Source organism: Thunnus thynnus, chromosome 19 (genome assembly GCF_963924715.1).
Source record: "Thunnus thynnus chromosome 19, fThuThy2.1, whole genome shotgun sequence".
NCBI lineage: Eukaryota > Metazoa > Chordata > Actinopteri > Scombriformes > Scombridae > Thunnus > Thunnus thynnus.
The window spans coordinates 14432925-14446358 of record NC_089535.1 but is presented as its reverse complement, the minus strand read 5'-3'; the positions used below and the strand labels follow the sequence as shown (position 1 = coordinate 14446358).

Sequence of the window (13434 nt, the reverse complement as noted above, 5' to 3'; positions counted from 1 at the left end):
GCAACTGGTTGATATACCTGCATAGCAATTAAACTGAGTGTTTGCTACTAGGAGGTCATTGTGACTTAGTTTTGTGCAATTTGTGTCTCAAAAATAAAGAGAGCAGTAATCCAATATATTTTCATGTCTTATTTATCCTTTACAGGTGTGCTTTTATTTGAAATGAAAGACACTGTGCAGAAAAATTATTAACTAAATACATAGTACAAATATGTTCTTTTTACACATTTAGTTCATCCAGGAAAGCAAATACAACATAGCCTATAGATAAGAGTGAACAATCCTTTAAAAAATGTGTTTCTTCCCAAAAGTCTTTCAATCTTACCAGAATGCTATCGATTAATTTTGTGCATATTCTATCTACATGCTTTTTTCATCCTCACATTTGGCTAGAATTGTAATCTTTGGAGTCACCTTTAGGGGGAACCAGACCCCAGGTTGTAAACCACTGCATAATACATCTTTTTATCTATCAGCAACATCTGGTCAAGCAACAACAAAAATTATTCTTCTAAATTTAAAAAAAAAAAAAACATTCAATTTACAACTTTCAGAGCACAAAAAAATGGCAAACATTCATGTATCTATTCGATTTGGGTTGTGCTGGTCTGGCAGCAGCTCCATGACAGCTTTCCCTTTGACAGATAGAGCAAGGGCTGAACGCTGCTGCTGAAGTTCATCAAGCCAAAGGCAATGTAGTGAATGTAGCAAGTAAACACTTTTTCAGAGAAGAAGGGCTTGAAGGGGAACAGTGCAACAGGTGGCAAGTAGTTGAACACAATGATGGCCAAGATGATGAGGACCATCTTGAAGGCCCTCTTCTTCACAGGGTGTACCTCGTCTCTGCCGGGCCACGACTGCCGGAGCACCCGGAGAATTGCAATGTTGCAGTACACCATGAAGGCAAATGCTCCAAGGATCATCACAGTGAAGACCTCTAATTTGATGAGGGTGCCCACACACTTCACACAGGCGTAGGCCAGAATGATCAGCCACACCACAATAGAAAGGGACGCTCTGTGGCGGCAGTCCTGGATCTCATTGAAGGTGAGGGGGTGGACCACAGCCATGTAGCGGTCCAGGCAGATGCAGGAGAGAAGAAGTGGTGAGAAGTCTTTCAAGCCATAGAAGAAGCGCATGACATACCAGGTGTTGGCGTTGGTGAGGAAGATGATGTTGGCCACCTCGAGGGGAGGGATGAGACAGAAGAAGACATCTAAAATTGCCAGTTGGAAGATGAAGATATCTGAGGTGGAGTCAGCCTTGCTCTTGTGGATGAGCCATAGCACCATGATGTTGGCCGGGATGCCCAGGAACATGTTAATGAACTGCAGGCCCAAGTACCAAATGAGTACTTCGTGCATGTCTGTGCATTGCTCATACACCGTCTCCTCAACATCCGTGCCGTTGGTGAGGTTGGTGGGTCTGTGAGAGACCATGAGCACAGAGAGGTCAGTGTCGCTAACCGCCATGAACGTCAAATCAGAGCACGTAGTTGTCACAGGACACCAGCCAGAGGAACAGAGATCTGTCAGACAAACACATTTTCAGGTGTCAGATACAATAGACAAACACCATGTGACAATGCTGTATAAGAATCGCTCAGGGGTGATACTCAAAACTGTCAGTTATGTGATAAAGATCAATAAAGAGAATTCACAGGGCTTACATTACAACTGTGCAGGTATGGTTGTGATGTGGGGGATGCACTGATGCACTTGGTTATGTTTTTCTTGTGTCATTATCCAATTGTAATGAGATTTTGGGCTCATGTATTTGAAAACCCTTTATCTATACTAAATACATAGACTATGTCCAATCAATAGTTTACTTCACATAGAAAAGGAAACTACACGTTAACTGGTTTTGCACCAGATTGCCTTCAAGAAAGAAAAATCTAAGATACTCTATTTTAAGAAGTAGCTTTCAATGTTGCCTGACTGACACTTGGAATACGCATTTTATGAATTTATAAAATAAAATTGTTATTCTTTTATTAGAGTCGATATGTGCCAGGAAATGGCACCTCCCTGCAGAGTTTCCCAACTTGATACATCTAGGTGGTCACAAGATGATAAGAAAATAAAGATACACAAAAATGTTTTATTCTTGTTATATACAGGATACTTTCACCACTTATGGCCTCTAGAAATCCTTTAAATGAAACATCTAAGAAGAAAAAAAATCACCCTTAGGATGAACTGCTTACAGCTCAGGCCTCTACTAAGGTCACTGGTGATTGATCTTATGGGGTCACGAGCAAAAAAGGTCAGGAACCACTGTTTAAGTTTTTATATAGTGTAACAGTGTTGTATTGTGATATAATTGGTTTTTGGCTCTTTAAACTTTGAGTATAAAAGAATGTCTGTGTGATATGCATCTATATATTGATATAATGTTCATATTTGACAAAATATAATTTGCAACTGGTTATTGTAATATTGTGATAGAACGTAAATGTTGCCTTTTCTTGGTCTTAAATGCCACTAAACTTGACAGTTCAACCTGAGTGAAATGAACATGTCAACCTGTATCACCATACAGTATCTACAGTACATTACTTAGATATTAATGACATAGCACTTGCATATCCATAAGGGAAAAAGCTGATTTTTGGGTCAGTGGTTAAGTTTAGGGTAAGGGCCAAGGTTAGGCAAGTATTTCTGCACCTTGACCACCCAATTTCCCTATCTGGGATAATAAAGTTTACCTTGACCTTGACTTGTGGTTTGTATCTCAGAGTTCATATCACCCACCCCCAATTCAGATGAAGTACTGTATAAAAGCAGCAGTCAGTATTACAGACTGTCACCGTCCTTGTCGCTATAGAGGTACACAATACTGTGCACTCTGTCTGAAACTTTTAAGAGAAGGCTGCGGTTACTCAGTGTACTGGAAGGGAACTGAGACTTGCTAAACTCTGAAGTTTTATCAATCACACCTTTATTTTACAGAATATACTTCCTCTAAATGCCCTCTGTAGAAAAATAATTCTTCACTCGTCAGGAAAAACATATTAATGATACCAAGGACCACAGTAATACAAAAAAAAATGAAGTCAGGCAAGCAGTCTTGGAAAAAGTAACAAAGAAAGATGCATATTTAAACAGCTGAATCAGCAAACATGATACTGTGATACTAAAACTGTATTTCAAAGCTGCTTCAACTTGTAACATTAAAATAAAACTTTTCACTCATTTAGTATTTGAACTTCTAAAACAATCTATTCTATAATCTTACCACATTACAATAAGTCATTAAAATACACAATTAGTTAAGAAAAAATGAAGTGGACTCATGCATATGTGAAATTTCTTTTCTCTCTAAGTAGTTTTGTATAGTAAAAAAAAGCCTCTTACCTTTAATTGATATTTAATCGTCTAATGAACGGATCCTCTCTGCCCTTAACTGTCTGTGTATTACTGTCTCACTAACTCACAGACTCCTGTACACATTTCCTTTTCAGAAACCAATGTAGAACTGTGTGGTGACACAATATGATTGTATGTTGAAAGCTGCTTTCTTAAAGGGCTCGCAGAATTGTTTGCAAGTGTCACCTAACATGTGTTTCCACCATGTCAGCAAGCAGCAAATCCCACTATCTCTGTATCTAAGGGTGACATGTAAATATGCAACCTGACTATAAACAGAGCCTCATCTCCGCAGAACATATTGTCTAATAAAGTAGGTCAGTGCCAGAATATTGCCACTGTCAAAGACACAGCTACAAGACTGAGGAGGTCACCCAAGATGCTAGATACAGTACCAGTCAAAAGTTTGGAAACACCCAAACATTTGACTGGTACAACATGTATGAGCCACTTCATAATACATCTTTTTCATCTATTAGCAACATCTGATCAAGCAACAACATAACTTATTCTCCTACATTACACAAAAAATACATTAAATTTACAACTTCCAGAACACAAAAAAATGGCAAACATTTATGTGTCTATTGGGTTTGGGTTGTGCTGGCCTGGCAGCAGCTCCATGGCAGCTTTTCCTTGCAATGATAGAGCAAGGGCTGAATGCTACTGCTGAAGCTCATAAAGCCAAAGGGAATGTAGTGAATGTAGCAACGAAACACTTTGGGAGAGAAGTAGTGCTGGAAGGGGAACAGTGCAACAGCTGGGAAGTAGTTGAACACAATGATGGCCAAGATGATGAGGACCATCTTGAAGGCCCTCTTCTTCATAGGGTTCATCTCATCTCTGCCGGGCCCCGACTGCCGGAGCACCAGGAGAATGGAGATGTTGCAGAACACCATGAAGGCAAATTCTGCAAGGATCATCCCCGTGAAGACCTCTAAGTAGATGATATTGCCCACACATACCACAGAGGCGTAGGCCAGAATGATCAGCCACACCACAATGGAAAGGACCACTCTGTGCTGGCGGTCCTTGAGCTTGGTGAAGGTGATGGGGTGGACCACAGCCATGTAGCGATCCAGGCAGATGCAGGAAAGGAAGAGTGGTGTAAATTCTATCATGCCATAGAAGAAGCGCATGACATACCAGGTGCTGCTGGTGGTGAGGAAGAAAATGTTGGCCAGCTCGAGGGGAGGGATGAGACAGAGGAGGACATCTAAAATCGCCAGATGGAAGATGAAGATATTTGAGGTGGAGGAGTCACTTTTGTTCTTGTGGATGAGCCACAGCACCATGATGTTGGCTGGGATGCCCAGGAACATGTTAATGAACTTCATGCCCAGGTACCAAATGAGTACAGCAGGCATGTCTTTGCAATGCTCATACACCGTCATCTCAGCATTTGTGTCATTGATGTAGAGAACCTCCATGAAGACCAAATTAGAGAGCGTAGTCACCAGAGGATCTGCCAGACAAACACATATCAGATTTAGGTGTCAGAGACAATAGACTAACACTATGTGATAATGCTGTATATGAATCACTCGGGTGATACTCAAAAGTGTCAGTTATGTGATAAAGATCAATAAAGAGAATTCACAGGGCTTACATTACAAATATGTAGGTATGGTTGTGATGTGGGGGATGCACTGATGCACTTGGTTGTGTTTCTCTTGTGTCATTATCCAATGACACAAGAGAAACCTCAGAACCTATGTAGTGTTTTTAGAAGATAGTGTTAAAACATCTCACTGAAGTGTCACCATTCTTGGATCCTTATTGGTTTTCATACCAGGCAGGTATTGAAGACGGACTGCTGACAGTGACCAACAGTATATGAACTCCTGAAACAACCTCACAGTCTTGTGAAGGTGAGTTTATTTATTGTAGCAGTTCATTTAACACCATCCAACCCCACCTGCTGGTAGGCAAACTGATGGATTTTAGAGTTAATCCAAGGCTCATTCTATGGATTAATGATTTTCTACCCAGCAGGTAAGATTCAACACAGCTATTTCCTCCCCTAAGTTTATAAATACAGGGGCCCCACAGGGCCTCGCTTTGTCTCCCATACTGTATACACCACAGCCTTGGTAGGGTTCCTAAAGCCTGACTACTCATCCTTGGGTGGTTTTGAGGAGGAGGTAGAGACCTTCATTAAATGGTGTTCTGACAATTTCCTTGAGGTTAACGTGACTTAAACAAAGGACATGGTCATAGATTTTAGATGTAGTGGAGGAGAAGTCCCACTCACCAATGTCAACAATGTACCCATTGAAAAGGTTCATACTTATAAATACTTAGGGATAGAAATTGATGAACAGTTGAAGTTCAACAAATGTGTTACTGTGAAGGTCAAAACACTGTAACAGCGAATGTTCTTACAAAAACTGTACAGTTTTAATGTTGATTGGTATGTCCTGCAACTGTTTTACAAGGCTGTCCTTCAGAGCAACTTGCCTGATTTGTGTGATTGGTAACATGCACCCAAGACCAGGATAAGTTGCAGCACATGATCAAAATGGCGAGTAGAGTCATTGGGTGTGACCAGATAACAGCTGCTCAGGTGTGTAAAGACCACATTGTGAGTAAGGCATATTCTCAGCGCTCCTCTACACAACAGGTTCCAACTAAGCTATCGGTCCAAAGAAAGAATGATCAAGGTGATCTTTGTGCAACACTTGTGTGGTGCAATATATTTTAGTCAGTTTTTAGTTGGTATTAGTTGGTTCTAATGCTGTTTCAGAGATTGTTTCTCAGGGATCATGTAGCCCACTGTGTATGAAGTAGTTATCTGTCTCTACATTAGTGCGTGTCACTGTACAGTATGCTAGAGTGAGGGTGTTTGGAAATACTCCGTGTGTGTCTAATTGCTTGTCCAATTGGACACAAAGGGAAAAAGCTGATTTTTGAGTAACCGGTTAAGGTTAGGGTTAGGGTAAGTCTCAGGAAATCAATGTTAGTCTATGTAATGTCCCCAAAAGTGACCATGGTCTGATATGTGTGTGTGTGTGTGTGTGTGTGTGTTAGGTAGATGAAAGGGGGGACTACATATAGTGTATTTGTATTTATATCTGTTTTTATGACTGCTCTGTATATTTCTGCACCTTGACTACCTGAATTTCCCTATCTGGGATAATAAAGTTTACCTTGACCTTGACTTGTGGTTTGTATCTCAGAGTTCATATCACCCACCCCCAATTCAGATGAAATACTGTATAAAAGCAGCAGTCAGTATTACATACTGTCACCTTCCTTGTAGCTATTGACGTACAAAATACTGTGACCTCTGTCTGAAACTTTTAAGTGGCACATTGCGGTTACTCAGTGTACTGGAAGGGAACTGGGACTTGCTAAACTCTAAAGTTTTATCAGTCATCACATCTCTATTTTACAAAACATACTTCCTCTAAATGCCCTCTGTAGAAAAATAATTCTTCACTCGTCAGGCAAAACATACTAATGATACCAAGGACCACAGTAAAACAATAAAAAATGAAGTCAGGCAAGCAGTCTTGGAAAAAGTAACAAAGAAAGATGCATATTTAAACAGCTGAATCAGCAAACATGATACTGTGATACTAAAACTATATTTCAAAGCTGCTTCAACTTGTAACATTAAAATAAAACGTTTCACTCATTTAGTACTTGAACTTCTAAAACAATCTATTCTATAATCTTACCACATTACAATAAGTCATTAAAATACACAATTAGTTAAGAAAAAATGAAGTGGACTCGTGTATATGTGAAATTTCTTTTTCTCTAAATAGTTTTGTATAGTAAAAAAAGCCTCTTACCTTTCATTGATATTTAGTCATCTAAGGAATGGATCCGCTCTGCCCTTAACTGTCTGTGTATTAGGGCTCGCAGAATTGCTTGCAAGTGTCACCTTCGTGTTTCCACCATGTCAACAAGCGGCACATCCCACTATCTCTGTATCTAAGGGTGACATGTAAATATACAACCTGACTATAAACACAGCGTCATCTACCACAGAACATATTGTCTAATAAAGTCAGTCATTGCCAGAACATTGCCACGGACACAGCTACAAAATTGAAGAAGTCACCCAAGATGCAAGATACAGTGCCAGTTAAAAGTTTGGACTCACCCAAACATTTGACTGGTACTGTATGTATGAACCACTGCATAATACATCATTATTAACATTTTTATCTATAAGCAACATCTGATCAAGCAGCAACATAACTTATTCTCTTATATCACAAAAGAATGCATTCAATTTACAACTTCCAGACCACAAAAAAATGGCAAACATTTATGTGTCTATTGGGTTTGGATTGTGCTGGTCTGGCAGCAGCTCCATGGCAGCTTCTCCTTGGACAGATAGAGCAAGGGCTGAATGCTACTGCTGAAGTCCATCAAGCCAAAGGCAACATAGTGAATGTAGCAACGAAACACTTTGGGAGAGAAGTAGTGCTGGAAGGGGAACAGTGCAACAGGTGGGAAGTAGTTGAACACAATGATGGCCAAGATGATGAGGACCATCTTGAAGGCCCTCTTCTTCACAGGGTGCATCTCATCTCTGCCGGGCCCCGACTGCCGGAGCGCCAGGAGAATGGAGATGTTGCAGAACACCATGAAGGCGAATGCTGCGAGGATCATCCCCGTGAAGACCTTCTCGAAGTTGACGATGTTGCCCACACACTTCGCAGAGGCGTAGGCCAGAATGATCAGCCACACCACAATGGCAAGGACTGCTCTGTGCTGGCGGTCCTTGAGCTCGGTGAAGGTGATGGGGTGGACCACGGCCATGTAGCGGTCCAGGCAGATGCAGGAGAGGAAGAGTGGCGAGGAGTCTTTCATTCCATAGAAGAAGCGCAGGACGTACCAGGTGCTGCTGGTGGTGAGGAAGACGATGTTGGCCAGCTCGAGGGGAGGGATGAGACAGAAGAGGACATCTAAAATTGCCAGATGGAAGATGAAGATATCTGAGGTGGAGGAGTCACCCTTGTTCTTGTGGATGAGCCACAGCACCATGATGTTGGCTGGGATGCCCAGGAACATGTTAATGAATTGCAGGCCCAGGTACCAAATGAGTACAGCAGGCATGTCTTTGCAATGCTCATACACCGTCCTCTCACCATCCGTGTAGTTGATGGGTCTGTGAGAGACGAAGAGCACAGAGGAGTTGATGTAGAGAACCGCCATGAAGGCCAAATCAGAGAGCGTTGTCGTCAGAGGACACCAGCCAGAGGAATAAAGATCTGCCAGACAAACACATATCAGGTCCAGGTGTCAGAGACAGTAGACAAACACCACGTGATAATGCTGTGTCAAATTTGACCCGTGTTTAAATTCATTAACAAGCACTGAAAAAACACTAATTATCATTCAGTAAAATGTTTTATCTGCTAAGTGACTAACCATAATATATATACTTACTTTGATATTTTATGTACCTTAGACCACATTTAACTTACAATGTACAAATCATTTTTAGTTTAAAATAGGCATAATTTATCTGTTTTATTGCTTATGATGGACAGAATAGGATAATAAGTCCATGAGATGATCTGATAAACAAAATAAATCCTAAAATAACTTGTTTACATTTTCTTATACATTAAAATGAGTAATTATTGTGATATCTGTTGTGTTATGGGTCAAAATTGACCACATATAATTTGACCACATTTAATTTCCAAAAACATTTTATTTTGGTCAATCACACAACAAGTGTCATCTACAGCATGGTGTGTGTGTGAGTGTGTGTGTGTGTGCATGTGTGTGTGTGTCTGTCTGTCTGTCAGTGGCTACTTTCGTGGACAAATTTCAAACTTAAGACCAGTTAATTGGGGATAGCTTGTCCAACCGGGGACAACAGCTGTGTCCCCAAGTGGGTAAAAGCTGATTTTTGGGTCAGTGGTTAAAGGTTATGGTTAGGGTAAGTGTCTGCGTGTGTGAGTGTGTGTGTGTGTGTGTGTGTTGTGCCAGGTGTGTTGTGAAATGTGAGAAATAAAGCACGGGAAAGCCCCGTCTTATACACTGCTATACAGCTGGGGGACAGGAGATGTGGATGTGTGTGTGTGTGATGATGATGATGATATTCATCATCATCGTGTATTGTATAAGAAGAGGAGAGTGTTATATACTTATTGTATATATATTACCATATTGTATGGTTGTAATGATATCTGTTTTTATGACTGCTTTGTGTACTTCTGCACTTTGAACACCCAAATTTCCCTAATCTAATAATAATAATAATAATAAAGTTTACATTGACGCAAGGTTTGTATCTTAGAGTTCACATCACCCGCCCACAGTTAAGATTAAAAGCACTAGTCAGTATTACACACTGTCACCTTCCCTGAGTTACAAAATACTGTGCACTCTGTATTAACCCTTTACATCACACACTGCTGTTACTCAGTGTACTGGAAGGAAACTGTGACTTTCTAAACTCTAAAGTTTTATCGGTCGTCACACTTCTATTTTACGCAATATACTTCCTTTCAATGCCCTCTGTAGAAAACCACAGTAAGACAATAAAAAATTAAGTAAGGCAAGCGGCCTTGGAAAAAGAAACATGCATATTTTAACAGCTGGATCAGAAATTGAAAAAGCAAACATGATGCTGTGATACTAAAACTATATTTCAAAGCTGCATCAACAGCTTTATTTTCTGTGGGAACAAAACTTGTAACAACTTGTAACTTGTAATTAAACTTTTCACTCATTTAGTACTTGAACTTCTAAAACAATCTATTCAATAATCTAACCACATTACAGTAAGTCATTAAAATACACAATTAGTTAAGAGAAAATGAAGTGGACTCGTGTATATGTGAAATTTCTTTTTTCTCTAAGTAGTTTTCTATAGTAAATAAAGCCTCTTACCTTTAATTGATATTTAATCGTCTAATGAATGGATCCGCCCTTAACTGTCTGTGTATTACTGTCTCACTGACTGCAAACTCCTGCGCACATTTTGTTTTCAGATACCAATGAAGTGGTGACACAATGATATGATTGTATGTTGAATGTCACTTTATGAAAGGGCTTGCAGAGTGGCTCATCCCACTATTTCTGTATCTAAAGCAACATGTAAATGTGCAACCTGACTATAAGCAGAGTCTCATATTGTCTAATAAAGGCAGTCAGTGCCATAATATTGCCACTGTAAAAGACATGGCTACAAAACTAGTCACCCAAGATGTGAGATACAGTACCGGTCAAAAGTTGGACACACCCAAACATTTGACTGGTACTGTGTGCATGCAAAAATTGCAGCGTTTCTAATTGAATGGAAAATTGTGCATGCAAAATGACACTCACCTGTTTAACAGGATACTGCACTACGTTCTCCTAAAGTGACTGGTTTCCCCGCCTTCCACCTGATCGTTGTGACTCCTGTGTACATCTGTCCCAGTGTGAGCAGATTCTGTGCTCTCGCCTCAAAATGAATGGAAAACCTTTTGGAAGATGACCCAACACTTCAGGGATCCTGCTCCATCCAATCATCCAATCACAGCATCGAGATGAGGGTGTGGAAGACGAGGATCTCTCCCTGGATGTCTTGTTAGGCCCCTGTACATCCATCGCACCTTTTTACAAATAAAATAATCATAAAACAATAACACGGATAATCACTTGAGTGGCATGAAAGTGTGAAAGTGAGTTGGGGGAAACAATTATTAAAGAAGAGTTTAGGTTTGTGTGCAGGACATGTTGTGGCAAGCCATCATCCATTCACACCGATTGGCAATGATGCAACAAACCGATGGTGCCTGACGGAAAATCGGCAGTAAACAACTGATGCAACAGTCCAGAAAATCACTTCTGATTCAATTCAGTGTAACAATGAGCAAAGTGTTACGTGAGGCTGACATGTTTCAAGTTGAGACATCTGTCGGTGGTTTTGCACTGAATCTAACGTACAGAACAAAGACATTTCTCCACTGACAACCACAGATTACCTCATGTCTAGATTCACTGGTGCAACTTGAGTTTTATTGTTGTTTCCTTGTGTGAATCATCTACAGGTAGTGTTGTTTTTGAGGATTATTAAGTGACCTCTCAGGTGACCTTTGACCTTTTAGTCATCAGCCTTATACATTGACCAAAACACCATTAAATAATGTTAACATAGTCAATCTATAAACTTGTTACAGTAAAGGTTTTTTGATTATTTTATCATTCATCATGTTCATTTCTCTACCATGTCTTATTTGTGGTGTTGCAGTGTATTATTCTGTGTGTGTTTCGGGCTGTTTGAACAGACAGGCCGTCTCTTGAAACTCGACCCAGCCTTGTTTACCTCTGTGTGTCTGTCTCTGAACTTGTTTGTATTGGTGTCAGGTTCACAGGAGATGTATCTCTCTCCTGTAAGGTTGAAGATTCTCAGAGGTTTGTTAAATTCTGCATCTGAGCAGAAACACACTCACACACACACACACACACACACACACACACGCAGCAGCAGCACACTGCTGCTTTTGTCCAAACAGGCCCATTTCAAAGATCACTGAAGCCTCTTGAAGTTTTAATGTCAAATTACCAGGTGTATTAAATGAATATGATATTTGCAGATTAGCATTAAAAATTCCTTTTCTGACATAAACAGTAGTACAAAGATTCAAATTGTTATTTTGTTCATTATGGGCCATCTTGTCAGTTGATTATCCTGCATAAAAGACCGGTCCAGGACCAGGCCAAGACAATTGCATGGAATATCTACCGGTATTTTATTAACAATTTGGTCTGTTCTCCTTTAGTTGTGTCTTACGGCTGTGTTGCATGGCTTGTGTGTTACCATTCTACTAACCCGTAACTCCATCTTTTAACAATTTATCAAGAACAACACAATGATTTTATTTATTTATTGTATTTTATTTATGTCTACTGTTTATTGCTGCTTTGCATGTCTGCATGTATTAAGAGATGGTTATGGTCAGTATTGCTTTGGGTGTGTTTTGTTGCTTTGTGTTGTTCACATGGCTATATGTGAAGAAATGGTGTTTGTTGTTGCCGTATTACTGTACTGATGTTTTGCTGTTTCTTGTTGCTCTGCATGGTTTGTCTTCTGTCTTGACAATTCTTCTTTTGTTGCTGCTGTCTTTATGGCATCTTGTTGTCTTTGTTCTGTAAATTTTATCACTTTATAGGTTTCAAAACATCTCGCCAATGTGTGTTGTCCTTAATAAATTAAATAAATTAAATGAAAGGGATTTGATCAAACTTAATATTGAAAATAAACAGGCCTAAATATATGCAAGGTATACATTCACTTGAATGGGAAAGTGGTCTCAGACATTTGGACCCTACTGTATATACATCTGTACAAGTAAAGATATAATCACATTTGCATAGTAATAAATTCTGTTGTCTTTTCATACTGTAGACAATACAGTTTTATTTTTACTGCTGTTCCTTTGTAGGCAATGACTGGGTGTGAGATAGAGAAAGGTCCACCAACAAATAGCAAACTACAAAGTCAATAAAATACAGACCATAAATGAGCTTAAAAGTTCAAACAATAAAACACAAATTATTCAACTGATAACAGAGAGGAAAGATATAAATATATCTTCAGGATTGTAAAAGTGAATTATTACATATAGATGGCCAGTTGTATGAAAAACAGCATTTGCAAATGATGTTTGTGCTATTCCTGCATGAATTACATCAGATCCTGGAAATTCGCTGGTTCTTAATTGTTTGTTTTTTTTAACTGAAATTTACATTGACATATAATAAACTGCAAGCACTGCATGCAACCAGACACGTGCACATCAAAACGTGGAAGCAGAAAAAGGAGAAGTAAAATATGTTAGTTTCTCAATTTAGGTTGTGGTCTACTTCAATCTTAAGAATGGAGAGAATCGTTAAATCAGTTGATTAAAACTGAATAATCCAACAAAACATATGAACAAATACCTATAAAATACCCTGAAAATGGCTTTTTTTAATCTACACAATCCTGAAGGTTAGAATAAAAATTGTTAAAACTGAGTGAAAAACAGAGTCATTTAGAGTCACCTACATTATATTTATATAAAAGGTGTTCAGGTTCAGTGAAGCATTGTAAACATCA

The 13434-nt window shown here is 39.4% G+C and overlaps 3 protein-coding genes across 4 annotated transcripts; all 3 read right to left on the bottom strand.

Moving 5' to 3' along the window:
- Window positions 1-104: 104 nt before the first annotated feature.
- On the bottom strand, window positions 105-10274 carry LOC137171248 (proteinase-activated receptor 3-like). Of its 2 annotated transcripts, none has more exons than XM_067575152.1 (2): window positions 10239-10274; window positions 105-1528 (listed from the first exon to the last, which is right to left on the bottom strand). In XM_067575152.1, the coding sequence occupies exon 2, from the start codon at window positions 1470-1472 to the stop codon at window positions 585-587; it is 888 nt and encodes a 295-aa protein (XP_067431253.1). In that variant the 5' UTR covers window positions 1473-1528; window positions 10239-10274; the 3' UTR covers window positions 105-584. The 2 variants fall into 2 exon arrangements, with proteins under 2 accessions (XP_067431253.1, XP_067431252.1); XM_067575151.1 differs by lacking the exon at window positions 10239-10274 and adding an exon at window positions 3360-3561 and having other exon boundaries at window positions 107-1528.
- Window positions 3696-6373, bottom strand: LOC137171250 (proteinase-activated receptor 3-like). Its single transcript, XM_067575155.1, has one exon. The coding sequence runs from the start codon at window positions 4799-4801 to the stop codon at window positions 3956-3958; it is 846 nt and encodes a 281-aa protein (XP_067431256.1). The 5' UTR covers window positions 4802-6373; the 3' UTR covers window positions 3696-3955.
- On the bottom strand, window positions 7178-8597 carry LOC137171249 (proteinase-activated receptor 3-like). The gene has a single exon (XM_067575154.1). It carries the CDS (start codon window positions 8544-8546, stop codon window positions 7662-7664), a length of 885 nt encoding a protein of 294 aa, XP_067431255.1. The 5' UTR covers window positions 8547-8597; the 3' UTR covers window positions 7178-7661.
- Window positions 10275-13434: the final 3160 nt, after the last annotated feature.